This window comes from Ambystoma mexicanum, chromosome 1p (assembly GCF_040938575.1).
Source record: "Ambystoma mexicanum isolate Mex_15411 chromosome 1p, UKY_AmexF1_1, whole genome shotgun sequence".
NCBI lineage: Eukaryota > Metazoa > Chordata > Amphibia > Caudata > Ambystomatidae > Ambystoma > Ambystoma mexicanum.
Window position 1 is genome coordinate 1,207,163,471 of NC_090921.1, and position 21,689 is coordinate 1,207,185,159.

The following is a 21,689-nucleotide window of genomic DNA, read 5'->3' on the forward strand; positions in this document are numbered from 1 at the left end:
CCACTCTACATAATGCTTCAATAGGTTTCCTAAACAGGCCCACTAGCCAAGGCCTTCTGCTGTGGCCACACCACTAGTTTTCTTTTGGGCACACTATCCATAGCCTTCGCCCATGCCAGTGGACACAGCCTTTCGCCGTGGCCCCTTGACTTGCTGCCCAAACAGGTTCATTGGGGCCCACTAGCCATGTTCACATTCCATATTGCACCATTTGGTTCCTTAAAGTAACCCAGTAGCACTACCCTTAGGCCACACCCATTACTCTCCACCTCACTGTAGCTGCAAAATTCCAATGTTTTTTCTATTCATCTAATTTTTTGAACTGCCTCTTTTTTTTTAAAGCAAATGCATTTTCTCATAATTGCAGTTATATTGGCAATGCACTACAAATAAATGTGGTTATCTCTAGCTTCCCGCCAGTGATGTAATCAGGGATGTCATATATGATGTAATTGGTGATGTCGTCAGTGATGTGATCTTTGATGTCATCATTGTGGTCATACACTGCACAACATGGGGCGAGTAGTTAAGGGGGCTTTGCCTGGTTGTGCTAAATGTTCACCTTAACTGAGGTTATTTTTACTGAGTATATAAAGAGATAGATATATACGGGTTGCACGCGTGCACATTCACACACACAAACAAACACACACACATTCTCTCTCTCTCTCTCTCTCTCTCTCTCTCTCTCTCTCTCTCTCTCTCTCTCTCTCTCTCTCTCTCTCTCTCTCTCTCTCTCTCTCTCTCTCTCTCTCTCTCTCTCTCTCTCTCTCTCTCTCTCTCTCTCTCTCTCTCTCTCTCTCTCTCTCTCTCTCTCTCTCTCTCTCTCTCTCTCTCTCTCTCTCTCTCCCCCCCCCCCCCCCCCCTCCCGCCAGAGTACTGTACACTCACACGTTTCCAACACTGTTCTACACACTCCCACATGCATCCCACCCACCTTTGGATGTGTACGGAGATATGATGAACTTGGTTCTAGTTGATTCATTAGCTCCATCAATGATAATTTAAATGTATAGACATGTAAGTTCACATTGCCTGTAATCTAGTGAAAAGATGGAAGAAAAGAAGCAGAAAGCACACATGAAAGTGGAAGAATGACGCACTGTGCAATCTATTACCACACTGTGCAACATTGTATTTAGGACTTGAGTAAAAAAAAACAGAAAAGTACTTTAGCAACAGAATTTTTATTTGCAACACCCAGTGCAGGGTATGTTATTTTGCAACAGATCTATATAGTGCCCGTTAAAATTGTGTTTAACCCATGCTGAAGTACCAAAATGACAAAATGACAGCATAAACAGATATTCAGTAGAAAGTTTAGCGTATGTTCAATGTACAGTGCAGCTTTTGATTAACATTAAACAGGACATACACATACAATCAATGGGGATCCCTTAACGTGTGCTTGTAAGATCCGTCCTTTTATTTGGGTGACTTGCAGGCCAACACACAGCAGTAGTAGTTGCTGAATTCCAACTCTGTGCCAGCAGAAGACGTTCCCATGATATTCAGTATCCTGAAAGAATAGAGAGGTAAAGTTATAGTTCAGAATTTTTCTGGGTTTGGACAGATTCTCTGTCAGCTGTGAAGAGTGATCAATCTAGGCATACAGAGGGTGATGTGAGGTTAGTACCCGGTGGCGGGGGTGGCACCTTCCCAACCAATCAGTAGACTCCGAGCCTCCTTGGAAGCGAGTGGCGGCCATCTTCCCTGCCAGGACTCAGTTAAGTGTGCCCCTGCATGCCCTTCCCCAACCTTCCGTCCCCCTTTCCACATTTCTAATCACTCATCACCCCTTCCCCAGTTACCTGATGCTCTCTTGTCTCTCGCCGGCACCAAGAACACTAGTTTTCCTGGCGCATCCCCATTGCAGGGTATCCCTTTCATTCATTGACAGTAATTACTTTGTTGTAATTTACTACAAAGTAATTACTTGGACAAATATGGGTCTTTAAGGGCTATGGGATAAAAAGGGGGCGGGGATGGCTTTGGCAGGATCCCACAAATTCAACAATGAAAGAAGCAGATTCCCCGCCCTCCCAAGAAAATGTTGAAGAAATTGATCAAAAGCATGTTTCAATCAACAGGGATGAAAAGTCCATGTTTTATATAAATGCATGATCTCCCAACGTTTAGGGCCGCTATGATAGTGGAATAAGTGCAAAGTGACCCAACAATATTAACTTTCCATCCTGGAAATACAGACTGACATGATATCGGTGGTGTCTTCCACCTTACACCCTCGTGTAGATGTTTTGAGAGCTTGTATTAAGCCCTGTTTAGCTAGGCCGGCTGTAGATGTGCAGCTTACATGATAAAACAGGTCTGTGCTATACAGAGACGTGGGGCACCTTGGCTTAACACTTTGAATGATACTTTCTCTCTTGTAAGGGTCAAGACACCACCAGTTCTTCTCAGTTTCCATGAGTGAGGAAAAAAGAGACTACCCATCTGCTCTCCAGTGACAGAATGAATAAAGCGCATTGCTCTGACATGTCTTGTCATAGTATCGCTAGGCCCACATGCTGAAGTTCAACAGGTGCATTTTGCTTACAAGAACATACAAACACATCAGATCATTGACATTTTTTTCCCACACGATTTGTTTAATTTCTTTATATTGTGTTTCTTATTCTTAGCCACTCCAAAAACGTTTAAAAGGTTAGCATTTTCAAGATGATGTAAAGGACTTGTGTGCTAAAGAGAGTACATATCAAAGTAATGGCAAAAGTGCATGTGCTATTCACATGTTGGCCAGTTTATCTATCAATTACTAAATTATTCTTAAATGGGGAGAGACATACTGTGGACGATCCTTCTGACCTACACATCTCCCTCCACATCTCCTTTTGACATAGTTCTTCAAACTCCTATTCCCTGCTCTTTTGTCAGGTCCCACTTGCATCCAACATTTAGAGCCAGCATCAGCAATTTGCTTGGCCCCAATTGTTAGCAGGTCAGAGTAGCATTCATTAACATGTGACTTCATGACTGCTCAGCTGCCATCTGCATTATGGCTATATCTGTATCTGTATCTGCAAACTCCTCTGGAAATGGAAGTTGAAAAGTCCTTGTTTAAGACTTTTGCGCCTTCCATTCACATCACGGGCCATTTGTATGGCGGCGACGCACCGCGGAAGCCGCCTACATGTATCTCTGCACGTCATGACTCCTTGCTGCCAGAATTACAGCCGGGGAAATAATGTGCACCTCTGTAATTCCAGTCATGGGCCACACCTCTCAAATGAAAGAGCAGTGCCAAGCCCTTACTTTGAGCAATGCCTCGCACACACAGAAGGCGTCATCGAATGCCCTGATGCGGCCACATGCTATTTCAATGAACCTACTATCTCCTGCCACAAACACCAACTCATGGTCTTATGGTCTTCAGCTTGACATCCAACCACACCACATCCAGTGACACCATTCTCACGTATGCGCCTGCCAGAGGCCTTCCTCTGACGCCTACTGTCTGCTGGTGCACCCACTGCCAGTTTGCAAACACAAGTGTGTTTCTGATCTTCATAGTTGCACAACTTCCCTTTTCACTCTGCCAAAAATATACCAGAATAAACCGCTTCTGGAAATGATTACGTACCATATTTATAAGGCTTTAATCAAGAGTCTGGAAAGGGATTGATTGCTTATAAATGACCTCAGATAACCATGCTAACACCTGCCCTATAGGTAGATGTTCTAGTCCAAGAGAAAAGGGATGAAACCCAGTGTCTAACTTCCATTGCATTCCTTCCTACGCACTGTGCCCCTGTTATGTTATCGGTAGTTTGAATGGTCTGATTATATGGGCTGTACCCCTATTAGGAGTGCCTGAACCTAGCCCAATAATGCTTGGTACACCCTGGCCCCTGGGAATGCCACGCCCACGTCACCCTGCGCTCCTCTGCAGTCATAACAGGAAATTGCTCATGAGCGCGAGGCAGCACGGCCGTGGCCTGCAGGCATAATGAAAGTGGATAGATGGAGAAACACTTGTCTCCCCACAGCTACACTGCTATATTAATCCACACGCTGTATGTCAGCGTATGAACAGCAGTAAACAAATAAACTATTGTATATATCCATTGAGCAGTCTTTCGACTTATTTACTTATTTTAGTCACAATGTATCATTTCAATAGCAAGGAGGAAGGGATGGTGAATTGCTAACTCCCCACAGAGCTGACATCTGAGGAGAAATAAAGAGGGAGAAGAAAAAGAAGTAACGCAAATTCACAATGGGGCAACATGCAGTGAGTCTCTCCACCATCCACGTTCCTTCAAACACCAGGTGAGGCGATTATTTCATGGAGCCAATGTAAGTCCCCATTTCACGCATATCTAGAGGCAGCATTCAATTGAATTGAATTTGCACCTCAGAGGACGTTTGCTCTCTTAAGAAATGCATTGGGGAATGAAGGCAGAAGATTGTTCGCCCTATCCGAGGTAGCAAAAAAAAAAAAACAGTCTGCTCTGGTTAGAATAAAGGTTCAGGAAAGTTATAAATATAAATCTTGAGTGTCTGAAATTTTACACCAAGTTGCAATTGACATCAGAGTCAATAGAATAATGTGTCACTGCACTTAGAGAACTCATGCGCATGGGCACATTGTGGACTAATGCCAATCAGCTCTTAGTGCACTGTCTACATGTGAAAGCCCAAGAACCATTATGGATGAGTGGAGATCCCACTCCACAAGTGATCACCATTACCGAGACAGTAAAATGATCACTCACTTGCATTAAAGAGGTAAGCCAAGTGAAGGAGGGGGTCTGCACAGTAAGGGGAAGACCAAACTGGACCGAGAAAGGACTCCTACAATGCAAGGTGAATGCATGCAAGAAACCATTCTATGATCTAAAGATTTCAGCTCCGACTATGCAATCCTACCCAAAGAATCAGACTTCAAACTGTTTCCATGATGCATAGGACACCTTCATGCACCAGCCATAAACCCAGGAGCCTGCATAGGCCACATCGGATTAATAAGGTATAGGAGAAGCACAGACTCCTTTAAGAAATACACTGCTTTGATCAAAGTATTTGTATCTGAAAAAGATCTGGCTGTCCTTGGTTATGGCGATCAGAGACTCCTGGAGATTAAATTAGAGAAGCATTCTCCCAAGCAAGTGTTCACTTTTCAACACTGATCACTTGTCAGCGTACTTGATGCTCAGCGATCCACATTTTGAGAAGGACTCGAAATGCTGAAACACTATGTCCACATTCCTGTCTTGTGAACTAACGCTGTGCCAATGAAACAAAGTAAGAGGTATAGGTTCTCAGACAGACGCAAGGTACTCAAGCAATCACTTGACACACTTCTTATGCAAGGCGTCATAGAGCCGGTAGAGGCAAAGGAATGGCTAAGTCCAATTGTGCTCACAAAGGTTCAAGGGAGCTCGAAAATGGAAATATCTGTTGATCTTTGCAGCCTAAACGTGAACATTGTCTCAGACTCATACCCCGTGCGGAACATAATACCTGATCTTAAAAATGCCTACAATCAAATTCGTCTGCATCCTGACTCAAAGCTTCTCACAGCATTCATTACACTGGAAGGCCTCTTCCAATATACACAAATGCCTTTAGGTCTTTCTTCAGAAGCAGCTGTCTTTCAAAGACTGGTTGCAAATCTTCTCAAAGACATACCCCATGCAGCCTTCTTCCGAGATGATATCCTGGTATATGGCCATGACAAAGAATCACATCACACCACTCTCAAGACAGTCCTTCACAAGCTTGAACAGAGTGGACTGACATGTCTTGTCATTTTATCGCCCGGCACACATGCGCAGGCTCTACAGGTACTGAGCCATCTAATACATATAGCTAGCAAGAACATCAGAACACATCATATCATTATGTTTTGTTTGCACTGGATTTGTTTAATTTCTTTATATTGCTTTTCCTATTCTTTCTTTCCCTTTGGCCACTCAAAAAGCTGTTAGCATTTTCAAGATTCTGTAAAGGACACTTGTGCTAAACAGAGAAGATAGCAAAAGTCAAGGCAATAGTACATGTGTCATTCACAGGTTGTGCAGTGTATCCATCCATTTCTAAATTAATCTCAAATAGGGTGAAACATTCTGTGGGCTCAGACACTATCCTTTTGACCCACGCATTTTCTCCCACATCTGCTTTTCACACAGTTCCTCAAATACACATGGAATCCTATTCCGTGCTCTTTTGTCAGGTCCCACTTACGTCCAACATTTAGACCCAGCATGAGCAATTCGCTTGGCCCCAATTGTGAGGAGGGCAGAGCAGCATTCAATCACATATGACTACATGACTGCTCAGCTGCCCTCTGCAATATGGCTATATCTGCAAACTACTCGCTGTATCTGCAAACTACTCTGGTGCGTAATGGAAATGGAAGTCGTAAAAACCTTGTATAAGGCGTTTACGCCTTCCGTTCACATCACATCCTATTTTCAATCATTGTATGGTGGTCTGGCGGGTGCAATGCAACTTGCGTTTCCACCAACTCCCTTCCTCTCCACCATACCAATTCCCAGGCATTTGTACCAGCATGCATTGTCATGCCGTGGCAAATGCTTGCGATCTCTTTGCAGCCCACCTGCTTTATGCACCTGCATAGAGTTGGCAGACTCCGTAGGGATCGATTGTAAAGGATGCCTGCCATGCTCGCATCGCAGGCAGCATCTACCCATTTGCACGACAGAGTGCAAACATGCAGGACAAATGGCCACATACATGCCCCTTGTTGCCCTGCACATTTACATTCTGTTGTGCAAATGACCAAAATTTGGCTTCGGCGAGCCGCATACATGTATCGCTGCATGTAACAGCACCTGCCGGCAAATTACGGCTACACAATCTCTTATTCCTTTCCTTCTCTGGTGTTAGTATGTCTCTTGTGCTTTACAATGTGTATTATTTTAACGTGTATGCAACTCATACGCCAATCACCCAAAGATCAGTACTGAATATACTGCATGTTGGTAATGTGCTGATACAATTGTGCTCATAATGAACAAATGTCACAAAAAACCCATCCCTCTTTTTTTAAGTTATGCACATGTCACTTCATACACTTTTCACAAAATCACTCTGCATCTGTCACACTTGTGTTTGGTTATGACATTTCATCAATATGTGAACAAACAATGTATGATGGATGATGAACACCGCCTTGATAAAGACCCTTGAGTTGTTGAAACACGTGTCAGCATCCACGGTGATAATAAAGACCTAATGGCATAAACCTATGACGAGTGCACTTCATATCTCATTGTTCTAGGATTCCACAGAACATAGGAATTCTCCTAAATGTTATAACCTATGCATAAAGCGCCAATATTGTAGGCATTCAAAAAACACCTGCTTGAATATCTATTGACACAATATAGCTGCAGGGATTCGTCTTAAAGTCTATCAAGAATGCTCCTAAATGGACCAATCAGGAACAGTTATACTCATTCATGGGCTTGTTGGAGTACTATGCGAAGTTCATGGAGGCCCTGTCTACTAAGACTGACCAAATGAGAGCCATACTGAAATGAAAGGCACCTTATGAGGGACAAAGGCATGTCCAATGCATTTGCCATAATACAGTCATGTATCCTTAGTGCTACCACACTGTGCCCATTTGTACCGGATAAGCACACATTTGTCACAACAGATGACAGTGCCTATGGCATATGAGCCACCATGATACAAAAAGAGAAAGTTGGACATTTGGTCATTGCATTTGTAAGTGATTTCAATCCAGCACACACCCAAGTCAACACCTAACATGTAGTGCACAACTGAAATCCTTATTTATTTTTGTCTAAAAGTTCTTTATTCTGAACGATATACCACTCTTATCACACCCTTCTCCTGGAACGCCCCCCCCCGGTCACACTGAACCAGGAATCAGGCTGGTTTGCGAAGGTAAATATTTATTTTTGTATTTAGAAATTAATCGCAATGGGTTTTAATAGGTACACAACAATTACCAATGGGGTAATGTAACACTCAATAATCTCTTTAATACACAAGGAGTGCGTAGTGAGCAAAACAATTCAGCACAGAAAATAATACTTTTGTGTGGGTTCAGATCAGATAGCACTGTGGTTATAGGTTCCCCCTGCACAACCCTCAAACCCCAATAGGCAATGTAAAGAGATAGGAGGAGAGAGCAGGTATTCAGTAATGGTAGAAATCAAATAGACTATCAATCCCACGTTCCCCTTTTCAAACACGAGAAAACGGAATTGACTGTCAAACTGTCAAAATGGCTTTGAAAGTTATCTTTAGAATGGAATGGGCAAAAACACCTAATATTGTCAAAGTTGCTGAAATTGTTACAAATTCTTATGGGAGCCACTTTGGATAGTTGCAGACAAACACAAGCAATGATTTAATCCCAAGAAAACATTTGAAATCTTAAAATTCAAGTCGGAAGCAATTAAAAGCTGCTTTACACGTGTAAAAAATTTCCCAAAACGAACATTTGTGACAAACTTTTCACTGCGGGAGAATCGCATTGATTTGGAGTGCACGTTCAGGTGCGATGGATAGATATGAATCTTAGCTACAAGCAGGAGTTAAAATGTTGTTTCTATCACAAAAACAGAGGGAGTTACAGGCGTTTTAGAAGAGGTTGTTTTTTCGAGATAGACGCAAGAGTGGAAAACAGGAATGCACTTTTAAAATGAGAAATGGGTTTCTTACACTAGAGGATGACTATGACCAAAACGAATACCACACAGGAACACAGTCACTTGATCAGGGTGACCGCCTGCCAAGGAAACTTGCCTTCTTCAGATGAGAAAAGGATCAGCGCAAAGATAGTTCTAACAATACTAGTTCTGGAGGAAAGATAGGATGGTTTGGAGAGAGGTTTCAGACAATGCAAAGATACTCCTAACAATACAGGTTCTGAATACAAGATAGGATGGGTCTAAGAAAGGTATACGACTATGCAAAGTACATATGCTAGTGACACAATTCTTCCTATTTATACTCACTGGATACATTTTTAAATGGAACTGTCAATTCTGGCCAGGGGATTCAATCTGGTTTAGGAGAGACGGCTGGGCTCATCGGACTGGGCAGGGTCAGCAATGCGCTCTTGTCACAGCATGGCACAGGACTGTACAGGGTCAGCAAGGTGCTCTGGTCACCGCACAGGACTGGACTGGATCTGCCCTTCTGGGTTCTGAGGATATTTATTCTCAGCAGGCAAGCGGTAACAGCACAGCCCGGCTGTATTATGAAGCTTCCCCTTAGGCTTGTGGGGTTCTGTTCTGGAATTTGAGGACTAGCAGAGAAAGGTTCAGCTATGCAATAGGCCTTTTTTCTTTGTTTCTGGAGTATGGAGCAAGGAAGATGTAGAGTTCAGCAGAAGGGTGCTCCGCCAGCATCAGGATAGTGAGTGAATCTGTCTGTTCTTATGTGTGGTGAGCTGTCTCTATTTATCTATAAAATTACATCATAAAGGGGGTGTGTGGGCCGGTTTAGCCTAAGCTTGCCCCTTTGAAAGGTGATTGGGTCAGAGTCTACGCTCTGCCTTGATAGAAGAGAAACGGAGTGTCATCTTTATGGTGCAATTTTATGAGGCTGAGAATCCACCCCTCGCCCCTGGAACACAAAATCTACTTTTGGCACAATACATATTTACACATGTGCAACCTCTATACAAATCACGTATACAGCTTGCATTTTTTACATAGCAGCTATTCCTCAAAACCCCGTAGCTGTGGGATCTTGTCTCCGCTTTTCACAGAATTTGTCCCTTTTCATTATGAACACAATGTCCAATTTTTAAGCAAATTTCTACAAGTGTGCCTGTGTGTGATGCTGGAAATGCATCGGAGGGACAGGGCCTCCGTATCCTTGTCCTTTACTGCTTTTTATCGTGTGTTCTGTTGTGTTTTCTGCACAGGAGTTCATGTGGGACTCCTGGCGGTGCAGCTCTCTTTCTTTTGTTTTGGTGAACGGACCTGTGGGATATCCTTATGGCACCCATGGGTGGGGGTAGAACCCTGTGCCCTTATTGTATGTTTTTGGGCACCTGTGGGTGGCCCGCAGAGCAGGGTATGGGCTGGTGGCAGCTCCATGCTGAATGTGACAGGTGCGCGGCATATCCTCCATTTTGGGATACCCCGGCCCTGCCATTGGGATCAGTTGATTCCTGATGGCCCCGGTGCCCTCTTGCTTTCTATTACCCATTACCTTGTTTTCCCAAAGTCCTGGGAAGCCCTGACTCTGTCCCTTTCCCATGATTGGCTGTTGGGTGGAAATGCCGTATATGGTGTTGTTGTGAAGGCCCGGCCAGACTATCTGGAGCCTTCCTGGTGATGTATGTTGTGGGTACCTCCTGTGGGTGGGACCTGGGTGAATAGAGTCTGTGACGAATATGCATTCTGTGTTGTGGGTGTCTAGTATCTGGTGGTTGACACAATGACTGAGACAACCCTGCCCGAAACCGGAATGAATGCAGCTTGGAGTGTTGAATGGCTTGGTACTTTTCCCAATACACATAACTTGTTGTGAGTGTCTGGAGAGAAGTGAATGGCCTGAATACCTTGTGTGCCTGATTGGCTGTCTGCCTGCATGAATGCCCGTAGTCGTGATTGGATGCTTGAGCGTGACCCAGCGGAATGAATGGGAGATCAACATTATATCTGGGGACCTCTCACTGCTAGGAATCGTGTTCAGAAGCTGAAGTCCACTACGACGAGTAACTGGAGTAACTGACGCTTGACCTTGAAATCCCCGCTGGACGAGAAGGAGTGCTGTGGCCCTCCCTCGCAATCTGAAGGCTGCTGTGTTTCCAAGGACTGACCCAGAGAGGACCTAGTAAGGCGCCCTCTTCCCGAGCTACGAGGGACCATCGTGCACAGCTGATCTTTGCCAACGCTCCCTGGTAGACAGACCTTCGACAGGCTGCCGATCCGATACGGGGACTGCTGCGGAACTCCAAGGAGAAGCACCCGGACTGTTGTCCGCCACTGTCGACCACCGCCATCGCCGACCGGAGCCGCCGTGCTCCCGTTTGCCTAAGAACTTTAATTGATCATCGGACGCTCTCGTCTGCATTGTCATCCGCTTGTCTCCCACTGGAGAAGGCCCGACCATTGACGCACCGAGGAGCATCCACCGGTGGGTTTCCCACCACCTAAAGACCACAGAGACAACGACGACTCGACGCCAATTCTGGGCCACAGTTCTTCATCATCGTTTTGCGGTCCAGAACTATCGCCACGAGGTGCCCCGCATGCCTCTTCCTTGCAGGACGCCAACGCTCTGTCGTCGACGAACACCGCTATAAACGAAGCTGCCACTTCCCTGCCGTAGTTCACCCTGTTCACCATTGACGTTCGACGACCCGTGACTCCTGCCTTAAAGGGAGGGCACTCAAGAAGGGCCGTCGATTCCCTGACACCGAACGCCAAGTTCCCCGACACCTCTCAATGATCCGTGGCTCCCGCCTGAAAGGGAGGCACTCAAGAAGGATCGGTCGACGCATCGTCTGAGAACTCTACTCCACCAGGTACATTGGGGGGTAAAGCCTCAATAGGAAGAAGTGAGACTATTGAACATATGGACTGGCCTTGTGCGATATATCTTATTTTACAGGTGCCCAGGTGGGGGGATCTCCACACAGAACCGGGTCTAGGGTACAGGGCCAGCATTGTGCCTATTGTTTCAACCATCTTACGTTCCTGCCTATCTCTATTGCTGGTTTCCTCGTTATTAATCTGTGACATTTTAATTGTACAGTTGATGCACTTTAATGAGATTTAATAACATTGGTGGTACCACTTTAGAATTGTATATATTTATCATTATTGACTTCCGAGTACAAAGTGCGTTATTGTGATCGTGTACATACCTTTGAATATTAATTATATAAAGACTGTGTTTTCAGTAATACAGTGTGTGGACATTCCTTTGTGGGGGTTTGGGGACTACACTGTACTTAAGAACCAGCCTGCATCACCTCCTGAGAAGCTAGGCCTTGATTGCTCGTCCATTGCTACCACAATAGAGAATCTTGGCTGGGGTCCTCTGTGCCTCTCCTCTACCATATAGAGAGCGGAAGTACAGACACCCCCTACCAGTCTTTACACTGGTGGCAGAGGTGGGATGCTTATGGTTTTAAGAATCAGTGTATAACTGTGCCACTTACAAAATATCTGCACTTTATTAGATTAAGGTTTGGGTGTGTACAAAATAACTGCATTACAAGCAATGGAGTCTATTGCGAATGGTAAATTGACTCAGATGAGCTTAGAGACTCCCCAGAGTGCTTGTGAAGCCAGGGAGTTAGACTTTGTGGATAAGTCTAGGGCCGAGCTGATAGCTGCTCTGGTGGACTACCAGACCGATGGTGAAACTCTTGATGAGGGGGGGAATGCAACCAATGAGGACTCTGCCCTTGGGGTTTCTACTGAATCTGTTTCTGGGAATGCCGCCATTCCTGCTGCCTCTGTTCTGAACCCCAGCAATACCTTGGAACTTGAGTTATTAAGGATGAAATTGGCCTTTGAATATCGCAAGTTGGAAATAGATGCAGAGCTTAAGAAAGAGGAGCTGGCGCAACAAGTGGAGCTCAAGAATAGGGATCTTGAACTCAAGAATAGGGATCTTGAACTCAAAGACAAGGACACTGAATGTCAGAGAATCCAGCTAGAGAAAGCTCGAGTGGAGACTTCAGCGAAACACAGTGAGAGTGTTAGGTCCCCAGCAACTAAATTTATGTAGGATTTGGTTGGTGTGTTTTCAGAGGGTTCTGATATCCTCCAATGGATTAAAGCATTTGAAATGGCGTGTGAAATTCATGATGTTGACAAAAGAGATTGGGCTAAGTGTTTGCTAAGCACAGTGCCTCAAACTGGATATGACTGTATTCTGAAGCTGAGTGTGGTAGAAAGGGGTCAGTATGAGTGTATGAAATCTGCTTTGATTGCCAAGTTTGGCAAGACGCCTACCCAATACCTTAAAAGGTTCAGGGATTTTAAGAAAAGAGAGAATGTGTCTTGGGTTGACTAGGTGAGTGCTGCGCACATGAATATGATGGGGTGGATTGATGGTTACAAGGTGAAAACTTTTGTTGAATTGTCCCACCTATTGTTTTTTGAGCATTTTTCTGAAGCCTGTTCACCGGAGCTGCGTCAGTATGTTGATGACCAGAACATTTTGGATCCCTTTAAGCTGGCTAGGTTGGCTGACAAGTGGGTCTCCCACCGGTTGTCCCCTAAGGACTCTAGTGGGAAGGACAAGGACAAAGAAAAAGGGGCCTCTCAGAAAGCTGAGGAGTCCCAAAAGCAGTCACAGTCGAATGAACCTAAACCCTCCTCTCCTAAGACCCAACAATCTAGTGGGGATAAGTCACCTGTGGGTGGGAATAAGTAGTGGTCCACCTGCTGCAAAGCAGGCTCCCGGTGGTTCCAGTACTGTACCCCGCACTCCCGGCACTTGTTGGGACTGTGGGGCTCTGGATCACAAAAGGGGTGACTCCAAGTGTAAAGGTAAGGCACTCAGAGTACAGGCTGTCAGCCTGACCTACCCTTACCCCATGTCTGAGGTGGAGGCCACTGTCCTCCCCTCCTCTACAGGAATCACTTTTGGTGCTCCCGTAGACATTTCATTAGTGTCCCTTGGGGCCTGGGACCAGTACGCAGAAGTGCTGGCGACTATCCCACAGAACTCCCGTAGATTTTTGAGAAGTGTCCTCCTGAATGGCCAGCCTTCTACTGGTTTGAGAGACACTGAGGCAAGCATGACAGTGGTGGACAGGACCCTGCTCAAGCCAGAGGACTATGTAGATGCTCCTCTGAGAACCACCAGGTTAGCTGGTGGGGCTCCCAAATTATCGCCTGTAGCCCGAGTCACACTCGTAATTGGAGACAAGACAGTAAAGCTTCCTGTCCTGGTTCAGGACAACGTCCCTGCTAACATTCTGTTAGGTAACGATCTAGTCGAGTTGGGAATGATCGCGGATGGTCTTCATATGACTGCTGCTGCTGCGGTCACTAGATCACAGGTGCCATCGGGTCTGGCTGTGAGTCAGGTACCCAAGCCAAAGGCGTGGCCTAAGGAACGACGAAGGAAGAGCAAGAAGGCCACCTCTGTGGAGGGAGCACCTTCTCTTCCTGCTGTTCCTACAGCACCCATTGGGATCCATGCTCCAGACGGGCAGGGTCCAGTGGTAAACCCTGTCTCAACTCCTGTGGGAGAAGAGCCAGAAGACTCTCCTGTGGGAGAGGTTCTCAACCCAGAGGATCATCCCAATCTTCAATGCTTGTTATCTGAAGGGGGACCCTCCCGGGCAGACCTCTGTAAAGGACAGAGAGAGTGGTCTGAGGAAACAGGCCCTATCTTAGGCACAAGGAGAAGTGCCTAGGAATTTCCGGATTTATTGGGAGGGTAAGCTCATTGTTATTGAGCCCACTAAGCCTGATCCTGTTGCCCTCAAGAGGTTGGTGGTACCCCAGGTTTTCCGGCCCTTCCTACTGCTGTTGGCACATGAGGTGCCCTTGGCTGGTCATCTTGGTACCAAGAAGACTAAGCAGAGGCTCTCTGCCCATTTCTACTGGCCTCAAATGGGAGTAGAAGTGGAGTCCCACTGCAGGACCTGCCCAACTTGTCAGTTGTCTGGCAAGACTGGAGGCAGTGTCATTGCCCCACTTCAGCCATTGCCAGTGGTTGGCACACCGTTTGAGAGGGGGGGCATCGACATCGTCGGTCCCCTTGACCCTCCCACGTCAGGTGGACATCAGTTCATCCTGGTTTTGGTAGATCATGCCACCAGGTACCCTGAGGCTACACCCCTTCGGACTGTTACTGCCAAGGTGGTTGCCCGGGCCCTCCTGGGCATTTTCACCTGTGTTGGATTCCCCAAGGAGGTTGTCTCTGACCGAGGATCCAACTTCATGTCTAGTTACATGAAAACCATGTGGAAAGTGTGCGGGGTAACCTACAAGTTCTCCACTTCTCACCACCCCCAGACCAATGGTCTGGTTGAGAGATTTAATAAAACTCTCAAGGGCATGCTAGGTGCTTTGGAAGAGCCCCTAAGGAGGAAATGGGATCTCCTCCTGCCATGCCTGCTGTTTGCTTACAGAGAGGTACCTCAAGAGGGTGTTGGTTTCAGCCCCTCTGAGTTACTCTTTGGACATCCCGTGAGGGGGCCCCTTGCCTTGATCAGAGAAGGTTTGGAAGCCACCCCTCCCGGTCCCACCCAGCAAGTGGGGCCTATGTGTTAGGCCTCCAACGGAGGATGACACAGTTGATGGGTCAAGCAACAGCGAATCTCAAGGCCAGTCAGGAATTGAACAAATACTGGCACGAAAAAAAGCATCGCAAGTGGATTGGACTCCGGGACAGGAGGTCCTCGTGATGGAGTCTACCAAGCCTCTGGCATTGGCAGATAAATGGACTGGACCCTTCTAGATAGTCTCCAAGATGGGCGAGGTCAACTATCTGGTTGACATGGGAGTCCCAGGGGTAGCCCCTCAGGTATTCCATGTCAATAGACTCAAGCCTTTCCACCGGCGAGCAGAAGTCTCATGTCTCTTGCTAGCTTCAGAGCAAGAAGAGGATGAGAGTGAGCCCCTTCCTGATTTGCTGCATAGCAACCCTCAGGATGGCTCAGTGGAGGGAGTGCAGCTCTCTCCAGATTTGACAACCGAGCAGCAGAGGGCCTGCCGGGCTTTGCTCCAGCAGTATGCCTCTCTGTTTTCGCTGACGCCAGGCCTTACACCGTGGTGTAAGCACGAGATTGACACTGGTGACAGCGTGACTGTCAAGAGCAGGAGATACCGAATGTCAGATACGGTTAAGAACCACATCCAGGCTGAGGTCGCCAAGATGTTGGATCTGGGTGTTATTGAACTCTCAACCAGTCCATGGTCCAGTCCCATAGTCCTTGTCCCCAAGGCAAGTTCCCAGGCAGGTACCAAGGATTGGAGGTTCTGTGTGGACTACCGAGGAGTCAATGCTGTCACCAAAACTGATGCGCACCCATTGCCCAGGGCTGATGAGCTTGTGAACACCATAGGTGCTGCCAAATTTGTGAGCACCTTTGACCTCACCTCAGGCTATTGGCAAATAGATCTGACGGACCATGCCAAGGAAAAGAGGGCGTTCTCAACACCAGAGGGACTCTACCAGTTTAGGGTCATGCCTTTTGGGTTAAAGAATGCCCCTGCCACCTTCCAGAGATTGGTCAATCATGCTCTCAGTGGGCTGGAAGCCTTTTGTGTGGCTTATTTAGACGACATTGCCGTCTACAGTTCCAATTGGGAAGAGCACTTGACACATCTGGATAGAGTGTTGCAGGCCTTAAAAAGGGCTAACCTCTCTATCAAGGCCACCAAGTGCCAGATAGCTCAGGGGAAAGTCACGTATCTTGGTCATGAGGTAGGAGGGGGTCAAATCCAACCTCTCCCCAGTATGGTCCAGGATGTACAGGACTGGGAGATTCCCACTACTCAAACCCAGGTGAGAGCCTTTTTGGGCCTCACCGGGTACTATCACAATTTCATGGCAGACTATGGAACCATAGCTGCACCACTGCCAGCTCTGACTTCACCCAAGCAGGCTAGGAAGTTTAATTGGACTGAAGACTGTCTCAGGGCCTTTGATGGCTTGAAAGAAAGTCTGTGTCGGGCACCTGTGTTGTGTTCACCTGACTACAGCCGACCCTTTATCGTCCAGACGGATGCCTGCGACACCGGAATTGGAGCTGTCTTGTCCCAGTTAGATGACAAAGGGAGAGAACATCCTATCATATTCATCAGTAGACAATTCAAGGGTAGAGAACTTAGGTGGGCTACTGGTGAAAAGGAATGTTTTAGTATAGTTTGGAGTCTTAGGCGTTTTAGGCCCTACCTTACGGGGTCAACCTTCAAGGTCCAAACAGATCATAAGCCCCTGAAGTGGCTTATGCAGATGAAGGGTGAGAACCCGAAATTGCTCAGGTGGTCCATTAGCCTGCAAGGGCTAGACTTCACCATAGAGCACAGACCAGGGAAGAGTCACGATAATGCAGACGGCTGTTACAGAAGGTATGTTGACCGTCTGGATGAGGGTGTCTATCCCGTGGTAGATTAGGCACCCTCCACCTCAGTCTGGGGGGGGGGGCGACTGTGATGCTGGAAATGCATCAGAGGGACAGGGCCTCCGTATCCTTGTCCTTTATTGCTTTTTATCGTGTGTTCTGTCGTGTTTTCCGCGCATGAGTTCATGTGGGACTCCTGGCGGTGCAGCTCTCTTTCTTTTGGTTTGGTGAAGGGACCTGTGGGATACCCTTATGGCACCCATGGGTGGGGGTACAACCCTGTGCCCCTGGTGTATGTTTTTGGGCACCTGTGGGTGGCCCACAGAGCAGGGTATGGGCTGGTGGCAGCTCCATGCTGAATGTGACAGGTGCGCGGCGTATCCTCCATTTTGGGATACCCCGGCCCTGCCATTGGGATCATTTGATTCCTGATGGAAAACAAGATGGCCCCGGTGGCCTCTTGCTTTCTATTACCCATTACCTTGTTTTCCCAAAGTCCTGGGAAGCCCTGACTCTGTCCCTTCCCCCTGACTGGCGGTTGGGTGGAAATGCCGTATATGGTGTTGTTGTGAAGGCCCGGCCAGACTAGCTGGAGCCTTCCCGGTGATGTATGTTGTGGGTACCTCCTGTGGGTGGGACCTGGGTGAATAGAGTGTGTGACGAATATGCATTCTGTGTTGTGGGTGTCTAGTATCTGGTGGTTGACACAATGATTGAGACAACCCTGCCCGAAACCGGTATGAATGCAGCTTGGAGTGTTGAATGGCTCGGTACTTGTCCCAATACACATAACTTGTTGTGAGTGTCTGGAGAGAAGTGAATGGCCTGAATACCTCGTGTGCCTGATTGGCTGCCTGCCTGCATGAATGCCCGTAGTCGTGATTGGATGCTTGAGTGTGACCCAGCGGAATGAATGGGAGATCAACAGTATATCTGGGGATCTCTCACTGCTAGGAATCGTGTTCAGAAGCTGAAGTCCACTACGATGAGTAACTGGAGTAACTGACGCTTGACCTTGAAACCCCCGCTGGACGAGAAGGAGTGCTGTGGCTCTCCCTCGCAATCTGAAGGCTGCTGTGTTTCCAAGGACTGACCCAGAGAGGACCTAGTAAGGCGCCCTCTTCCCGAGCTACGAGGGACCATCGTGCACAGCTGATGTTTGCCAACGCTCCCTGGTAGACAGACCTTCGACAGGCTGCCGACCCGATACGGGGACTGCTGCGGAACTCCAAGGAGAAGCACCCGGACTGTTGTCCGACACTGTCGATGACCGCCGTCACCGATCATCGGACGCGCTCGTCTGCATCGTCATCCGCTTGTCTCCCGCTGGAGAAGGCCCAACCGTCGACACGCCGAGGAGCATCCACCGATGGGTTTCCCGCCACCTAAGGACCACAGAGACGCCAACGACTCGACGCCCTTGCTGGGCCACAGTTCTTCATCATCTCTTTGCGGTCCAGAACTATCGTCACCGAGGTGCCCCACACGCCTCTTCCTTGCAGGGCGCCAACGCTCTGTCATCGAGGAGCACCGCTAGGAACGAAGCTGCCACTTTCCTGCCATAGTTCACCCTGTTCACCGCCGGACGTTCGACGACCCGTGACTCCTGCCTTAAAGGGAGGGCACTCAAGAAGGGCCGTCGATTCCCCGACACCGAACGCCAAGTTCCCCGACACTCTCGACGATCCGTGGCTCCCGCCTGAAAGGGAGGCACTCAAGAAGGATCGGTCGACGCATCGTCTGAGAACTCTACTCCACCTGGTACATTGGGGGGGTAAAGCCTCAATAGGAAGAAGTGAGACTATTGAACATATGGACTGGGCTTGTGCAATATATCTTATTTTACAGGTTGCCCAGGTGGGGGGATCTCCACACAGAACCCTGTCTAGGGTACGGGGCCAGCATTCTGCCTATTGTTTCAACCATCTTACGTTCCTGCCTATCTCTATTGCTGGTTTCCTCGTTATTAATCTGTGTGACATTTTAACTGTACAGTTGATGCACTTTAATGAGATTTGATAACATTGGTGGTACCACTTTAGAATTGTATATATTTATCATTATTGACTTCCGAGTACAAAGTGCGTTATTGTGATCGTGTACATACCTTTGAATATTAATTATGTAAAGACTGTGTTTTCAGTAATACAGTGTGTGGACATTCCTTTGTGGGGGTTCAGGGACTACACTGTACTTAAGAACCAGCCTGCATCACCTCCTGAGAAGCTGGCCTTGATTGCTCGTCCATTGCTACCACAATAGAGAATCTTGGCTGGGGTCCTCTGTGCCTCTCCTCTATCATTTAGAGAGTGGAAGTACAGACACCCCCTACCAGTCTTTACAATGTGTAACATGGTAATAAGTATATAAAGTTTCACAGTTCTAGCAGAAATGCATTTTTTGCGTAAAATCACATTTCTTGCCATTGCTGTCCAGAACATGTCACACAGTTCTGGCACCTCTTCACCCATACATCTGGAAATTACCTTAACAACTCTGTTATTTTTATATTTTTTATCAATTTTAAATAGTAAGTTATCAGTCTTTTAAAATATGTTCTTTGTCCATGTTAAGCAACAAATCGTTGTTTGGCTCCACCCCTTCGTCTCTCCCTGGAAGCCCAGGAGCCATCCCCCATGTTTGTTCATTGCAGAGGCCATTTACGACTGTCTTCACACTTCAAATTTCCTGAGCTGGAGCTTGTCATTGTCCCTTTTGCCTCTGTAGACCAGGTTCTTTTCTACCCTGTAATTAACGCCTCTGCGTGATTTCCTGCTGGGGGGAAAGACCTTCCTTCTGTGAGAAAAACCTGCTATTCCAGTTTGTTAACTCTGTTGACTTTTCCTTAGCACAAAACAACTTGTTGTATCAAATGCAGCTAGAATTCTCATTCAAGATTTTAAACCATGAGATCAAAACAGTTACAATATGGGTCACTATCAGTAACAGGCCTCGTAGATTGCAAACATTTGATTTTCAGTTTATACATGTTAAGGTTTAATCAGGCTGGCCCCTGACAGCTGTCATCACAGCAGCCCTCTGCTGCACAGAGATTTTTGACAGATCCACAGGCAGGCCACTTTTGCTGTGGAAATCTCTTTATGCTCTCAGCCTTTCAGGACATTGTAAGTTCACAATGATTTCTTAAATTAAGTGAATTGTAGCAGTCAGCAAGAATTTTGAATATTTGAAAGGTGTTCTGTACCGACATTCTGAAGTTTCAGCAACAAAGAAAAGGTGGTTGAAAGCAAGATTTGGAGTTTCATTCAGCAAAGCACTGCTTTTTCCTTCTGCACTCCACTTTCAATTGTTGTGGGGCCCAGTGACACTTTCGGTAATGAGAGCTCTGTTCTACCAATGACAGCATGTGTGGCAGATTGGGCATCCATCTTTTTGTGCGTTGAAAAGTGCGATTTTCAAGGGTTTTGGCATGCACAAGGGTTTTTGCGGCCATTTTTGCTGTTTCTGGCACCATCATAACAGAGTAATGACACATAGCAGGGCAAAAGTGGGTCAATACATCCCACAGAGCGCCCCCTCCCGACTTGAGTTTGACCGCCCGTCAATGGGAAGTCGGGAGATTGGGATGTTCTTTTTTCTTTGGTCCATGTGGAGAAAGTCAGCTGCTTCTCCAGTCAGTACTGGAGCAACCTGCTCTCCTCGCCGGTTCTGATCAGGAGTCTTGCTGGTTCTGGTTGGGGTATTGAATGGCACTCTGGGCTCCTTGGGTCTTTCCTCCCGGTCCCCGAGTGGTCCTCCTTGGAAATTAGAATTTCTTAGTTCCAATGCTAGGAGACAGAACAGAGCATGGTTATGGAAATGTCCCCACTACTACTCCCGAGGGTGTAGTGGGGCGGATTCATACATTGAATATAAATTACAATATTCCCCACCTGTATTTACTAATGGTTTTAACAGGTGGATTCTTCTAGGTTGCCAGAATTTCCCACTCTGGGTTTCCGGTTGGCTCCTCTATTTGCCGCAAAGTATGCCTGGGATTGCAACTCTTCAGCTGGTTTATGTGGACCCACTTATCTTCACCTTCTGCCAAACTGCCCTTGGGGATGCGGATTCTGTAGGCGACTGTTGAGATTCTGTCCACAATTTCAAAGGGAACCCGCCAACTTGGGAGGAATTTGCTCTCTTTTGCTTGTTTCCTTTGGAAATTGTACAAGTAGACCCCGTCTCCTACTTGGTATTCGTTTAGTTGTCTTAAGATCATAGTGGGTCTTCATACCGTCTGCAGATCTTTCTAGATTCCGGTGAGCATAGGCAAAAGCATGTTGAAGGTGTTTTCTCAGATTCTCAACATACTCATTATTTGTGGAGGAATTTATCAATGTCTGCTCTTGGGTTCTGTAGAGCAGACGCTGGGGTAGCATCATCCTTCGTCCAGTCATCAGCTCAAATGGAGACATTTTTGTTGCAGAAGAAGGGGTAGATCTGATGGCCATCAGGACAAGGTGTAATAGAATGTCCCAACTTGGCCCAGAATCTGCCACAAACTTTTGCTCACAATAGTTTTGTTGTATCTCTCAACTCCACCACTAGAGGACTGCCAGTAGGCAATGTGTAGTTTCCTTTTTACCCCAAGTATATCCCATATCTTTGTCATCACTTCGCTAGTGAAGTGGCTACCTCGGTCTGACTAAATCCTTTGGGGTAG

The 21,689-nt window shown here is 46.8% G+C and overlaps 1 protein-coding gene across 1 annotated transcript in view; it reads right to left on the reverse strand.

Annotated features, from left to right (window-relative positions):
* Nucleotides 1-1,171: 1,171 nt before the first annotated feature.
* LOC138451817 (putative methyltransferase DDB_G0268948) overlaps nt 1,172-21,689 on the reverse strand; it is a 1,096,236-nt gene continuing 1,075,718 nt past the window's right edge. The window contains exon 7 of the mRNA XM_069604932.1: nt 1,172-1,519. Within this exon, the coding sequence (XP_069461033.1) occupies nt 1,426-1,519 (94 nt within the window). The 3' untranslated portion in view covers nt 1,172-1,425. The remainder of the gene's footprint in view (nt 1,520-21,689) is intronic.